This window comes from Lactuca saligna, chromosome 8, assembly GCF_052625555.1.
Source record: "Lactuca saligna cultivar CGN05327 chromosome 8, ASM5262555v1, whole genome shotgun sequence".
NCBI lineage: Eukaryota > Viridiplantae > Streptophyta > Magnoliopsida > Asterales > Asteraceae > Lactuca > Lactuca saligna.
The window spans coordinates 79,730,460-79,735,443 of NC_136424.1; the positions used below are offsets into that span (position 1 = coordinate 79,730,460).

General features: G+C 32.2%; 1 protein-coding gene across 1 annotated transcript; it reads right to left on the reverse strand.

Moving 5' to 3' along the window:
* Nucleotides 1-2,589: 2,589 nt before the first annotated feature.
* On the reverse strand, nucleotides 2,590-4,218 carry LOC145011375 (nascent polypeptide-associated complex subunit alpha-like protein 1). The gene is made up of 4 exons (XM_078970081.1): nucleotides 4,039-4,218; nucleotides 3,441-3,519; nucleotides 3,202-3,329; nucleotides 2,590-3,121 (listed from the first exon to the last, which is right to left on the reverse strand). Exons 1-4 carry the CDS (start codon nucleotides 4,096-4,098, stop codon nucleotides 2,774-2,776), a joined length of 615 nt encoding a protein of 204 aa, XP_078826207.1. The 5' UTR covers nucleotides 4,099-4,218; the 3' UTR covers nucleotides 2,590-2,773.
* Nucleotides 4,219-4,984: the final 766 nt, after the last annotated feature.

Consider the following 4,984-nt stretch of genomic DNA (forward strand, 5'->3'; position numbering starts at 1 on the left):
TATACTACAACTCTTTTTTTAGATTTATAAGGCAAAAATTTCCTTCATCGTATTTACGTCTCCCGGTGTCGTGTCGGTTTTGTCGTGAAACTTCGACGGACCACAACTTCTTCGTTATAACTTGGATTTCAACGTTCTTTATATGTACGGAACCCTTGAGACGTATTCTACAACTTTGTTAAGATTATTTATTCTAAATAATCTTTTGTCAAAAAATCGTTTTTGACCCTTATTATCTCTAAATTGTCTAACCCGAATCTACAGACGTTACAAGTTAGGGGCTCCAACTTGCCGAGTCCCAAAGTAAATGTGCAAAAAATCATATTAAAATTACGTACCATGAACCGGGCGTTAAAAATTACATGAACATTATGCTAGGGTTTGGGATTATACGAATGAACTACTTATCTCTAACCCCGAAAACACATGCACAATGGGAGTGACTACTAATCCATATGAAAAAACTATATTTAAAGATTTTATATTTGCTTCAAGGCATTCAAATATGGTTGGAATAGATGGTAGAGGTCAATAGTAGGATTTCATGGGGATTTATTGAAGGGTCAAGTAAAAGGTGAGTTGTTAAGTGTTATTGGAAGAGATGGCAACAACCATGTTTATCCAATAGCATGGGTTGTAGTGAATGTTGAAAACAAAGATAACTGGACATGGTTCTTAGAACTCTGTGTTGTTGATTTGGAAGTTGATAGTGGTAGGGTTTGGTTGTCATTTTAGACCAACACAAGATAAGCACATATTATTTTGCACGTTCCAAGAACTATTAGAAGCTATGAAAAACATCATGCCATATGTTGAACATTGGCAATGTGTGAGACATGTTCTTGCAAACTTCAGGAAGTCTTTTAATGCTTTAGAGGTTGACATTTTTATTTTTGGCAGCTACAAAAAGTATTGTGGAAGGTGTTTTCATTGCTACGATCGAAAAAATCAAGAAGATTAAGGAGAAGGTTTATGATTGGTTCATGTCAAAGGAGAAGGTTTATGATTAGTTCATGTCAAAGGATCCATCAACATGGCGTGGGGCCTTTTTTCTCAAGGATATGCATGTGAGGCTATTGAAAATGGAGTATCATAGTGCAATGTTGTTCCTGAGTTTGTGTTTGGTGAGGGATCTTTACTCGGAACTGCTAAAAAGGGATATGGAGAAGTCTGGGAGATGAGATTGATTTGGATTTCGAAGGAATGGTATGCCAACCTTAATTTCATAGTTATACACTTTTTAATATTGTTTAGAAGTTTACTAATACAATAATTTGTAACAAGAGGTTGTGATAGTAATGAAGATACACAAGTTACCCAAGCAAAAGTACCAGTCAACAAAAAGGTTTCAGAGAGGATAATCAAGTTAAAGTCTAAGAATCCAGTCTATGACAAGGTTGAGGGTGGTTCTTCTATGAACAATGTCATTCAATTGGAGTATGAGCACTAAGTAAAGGGGGGTAGATTGGGGAAGCAATAAATACTTGCCTTTTTGTTTCAGCTTTTGGTAACAAACATATAATTGTTTGTCAACATGTATTGTTTTTGTCAACTTTTATTGTATTTAAGTAGGCCTTTTTGAACAGACATGTTTTGGCTATCTGTAAAGATGGTTGTATGATGATTGGTTTTAAATGTAAAAATATTTCCCTTTTAAGTAATTAACTTTGGTTTTGATGCACATGGTTATTTTGTTCACTAAGGTTCCTTTATATGATTTGGTATTTTTTGCATTGCAGGTGTTGTTGTTATGTTTACATGCACAAGGTATTTTGGTACATTGGAATTATCATGTATTTCCGTTGTTATGTTATGTCGAGCAAGAGTATCTTAGGCATAAAAAATCATGTATGTTTGCTCGTTTTATTGTTGTGTTGTTGGTTTGTTTTGTTATTTATGGCATTTTGATGAGCAGGGGTATTTTGGACACAAAAATATTATGTGTATGTTTGGTTCTAAATGTTGATTCAAATTTTGTGTTTTCACGTCTGTCTAAAATTAAGAATGTCAGGGGTTTTAGAGATGAGAGTGTGGAAGAGTTTTTGAGAGAATGATTTTTTTCATTTGTGTTTTGAGCAACCGGTGAAACTGGATATTCATACGGCTCTTTATTAATAAGGGAAAAATAAGAACAAAAAAAATCAATTTTGGCAAATGAGAAGTTTAGATGTAAAATAAGGGTTTTGAAGTAGCAAGCCATAATATTATAATCATTTTGCTTTAGAGCTAATGAAGGTCATACTCTTCCAAATTATAGCAATTATACATAATAAATTCATTTTTGATTTACTTAAAATGTTTATTATATTTCCAAATGGGTTTCCACCCGTTTATTATGGCTCCATGCTTTACGAAGATATAGGGAGAGGACTCAAGTTTTGTGATGATACCAAGCACCCTCTTTTTTATGTACAAGTACATATTTCTGAAAATATAATTCTTAATTAGAAGGTTGAATAACACTCCTATATGCATCATAAAATTACAAAGTTCCAACCAAATTTAACATCATACAATCAACTTCCATTCAATATCAGTTTCAAAAAAAAAAAAAAAAAAAAGATTCTCAATCAATTGGAAACATTCTAATAAGCAAAACAAACCATTTCCTTTTATCATTCCTCATATCCTCACAAAGTTAACAAACAGGCAGCTGTCGATACATAAGACATAACAGGATATAACCATCTCATAATCTCCAAACATACATGTATAAATAACTAAAAAAACAAAACAAAACAAAATGATAGTGAACATGACTCATGATTTCCATCTAGTTTGTAAGCTCCATGATAGCAGAAACAATATCACCATCTGCAGCCTTTAGAGCCTTCACAGCCTTGGATCTGGAAACCCCAGCTTGTGTCATCACGAGGTCAATGTCCTTGGGCTCCACCCCACTCTCATCAACTTCATCTTCTTCATCATTTGCAGCAGCCCCTATTGCCTCCTCAGAAGCCATGTTTGACATCACATTACTCAAATTTGGTGCTTTAAACTGCTCAGCTGCCTGACTCTGCAACTGTGAGCTCAGATCCTCTATCTTTGCTTCACCAAATATTACATATGTATCTGAAGCAGGCGACTTGAATACATCTGGTTTTGATATCACAAACAGAATCTGCAACACCATAACAACAATCAATCAATCAATCAATCTTATCAAACAACCAATCAATCATCATGAAAAAGTTAACCCACATTTTTGCTCTTCTTCACAGTGACACGACTGACTCCAGGAATGGGCTTCATCCCGAGTTTTAACATAGCCTTCCGACTCTTTTTCTCACTTCTACTTTGCTTAGATCTACCACTTGCATCTCCTAAACCTGTGCTTGCAAAACAAATTCATCAATCAATGGTTTCCCTATGTGACACGTAAAACCCCATCGGTTTCTTGAAATGGAATGAGTATATCATTTTTAATTGCATAGTCTCACCTTCAACATCATCTTCATCATTGCCATCATCATCATCTTCATCCTCATCTTCTTCGTCTTCAATCAGCGGTTCCTCATGCTGCAAAATTTATCGTTTTAAACATTGGTGACATTAGACCCTCATCCATGGTCTTTAGACCCAAAACCAACAATTAAGCATACAATTCTAAAAACCATACATCGTACACTTGTAAGAAGAACAAGTCTTTACAATCTTCACTAGGTCGTAACATATATACAAGGAAAACTAACGGTTCATATGGTCAGTAATTGTCAACACTACAAACACACAACATTGAGATCTCTCTCTTTTAAGAACGAAAAAGTATCCGATAATGAGATCAAAAACAAGGTTCCTAGAATGATCTGATAATCTTAGGTGAGCATCACGGTGGCAGATCCAACTTTTTTTGCAGCTGTTTCGATTTCATCAGCCCGTTTTGCTACCATTTACATATATTATCATAACTAAAAAACGACACATCAAGGTGGATATGAAGTTAATAAAGTGAAACAATCAAGGGTGGTACTGAAACCAGAAGAAGAAGAAGAATACAATAATCGAAGACGAAAGATTTACAATGAAAATAGATCTTACAGCAATCTTTTGTTGTTCGAGAAGGGCAGCAAGGAGTTCTTCTTGTGTTTGAGCAGTCATGGTGAGCACCGAGCAGTTTGAGAAATCACAAAACCCTAAAAACCTCCGAACACCAAACACAAGCAGTTTGGGTGAGCAAACAATAGTCCCTCTTTTTATTATTTGGTAAAGTGTTTTCAAATTTAGGGATGTTTTCCATTCGAAGCTATTATCTCAACATGCTTAACTAAAAATAAATAAATAAATAAATAAATAAATAAATATATATATATATATATATATATATATATATATATATATATATATATATATATATATATATATATATATATATAAATTTAGATTTATTAGAAAATAAAAAAAATAATAAATTATTAGAATTGATTTTTTTTAATCTTTTAAATTTAAATAAATAAACTAATGGGTTGTAATTTAAATTTTTTAAAATAATAAGGTAAGTACATTAATAAAATTAATATTCATTTACTACTACATTTATTGTAATTATTACAATAAAGTATTATGTGAAATTTATTTAAATGGAAAAACCCATTAAATGATATGTGGAAATTAAATTAATTTAAAATAACCACAAAATAACATTTAGCAAATTGAATAAGAATGACATGTGGTAAAAAAAACATTCATTTAGTAGAGTAGAGAACTAGAGATTATTCATTAAAAAATGTTTTTTTTAACATGTAGATATAGGTGGAATAGGTGTTGTTAGTTTATAAGTAGATTAGATTTGTCAGTTAAAAAAAACATGTAGAGAAAAACGCTTTTACTTGTTGATTATTTTTTTTTAATTTTAATTGTATATATGGTTCGGCTAAAATTGAATACAAAAAAAGGTTGGTCTTATATGTTTCATATGAACAAAAAGGTTTGAGATTTATATAAAAATTATGGTTCTAAATAGGGATGTGTATTTGGACCAATTATT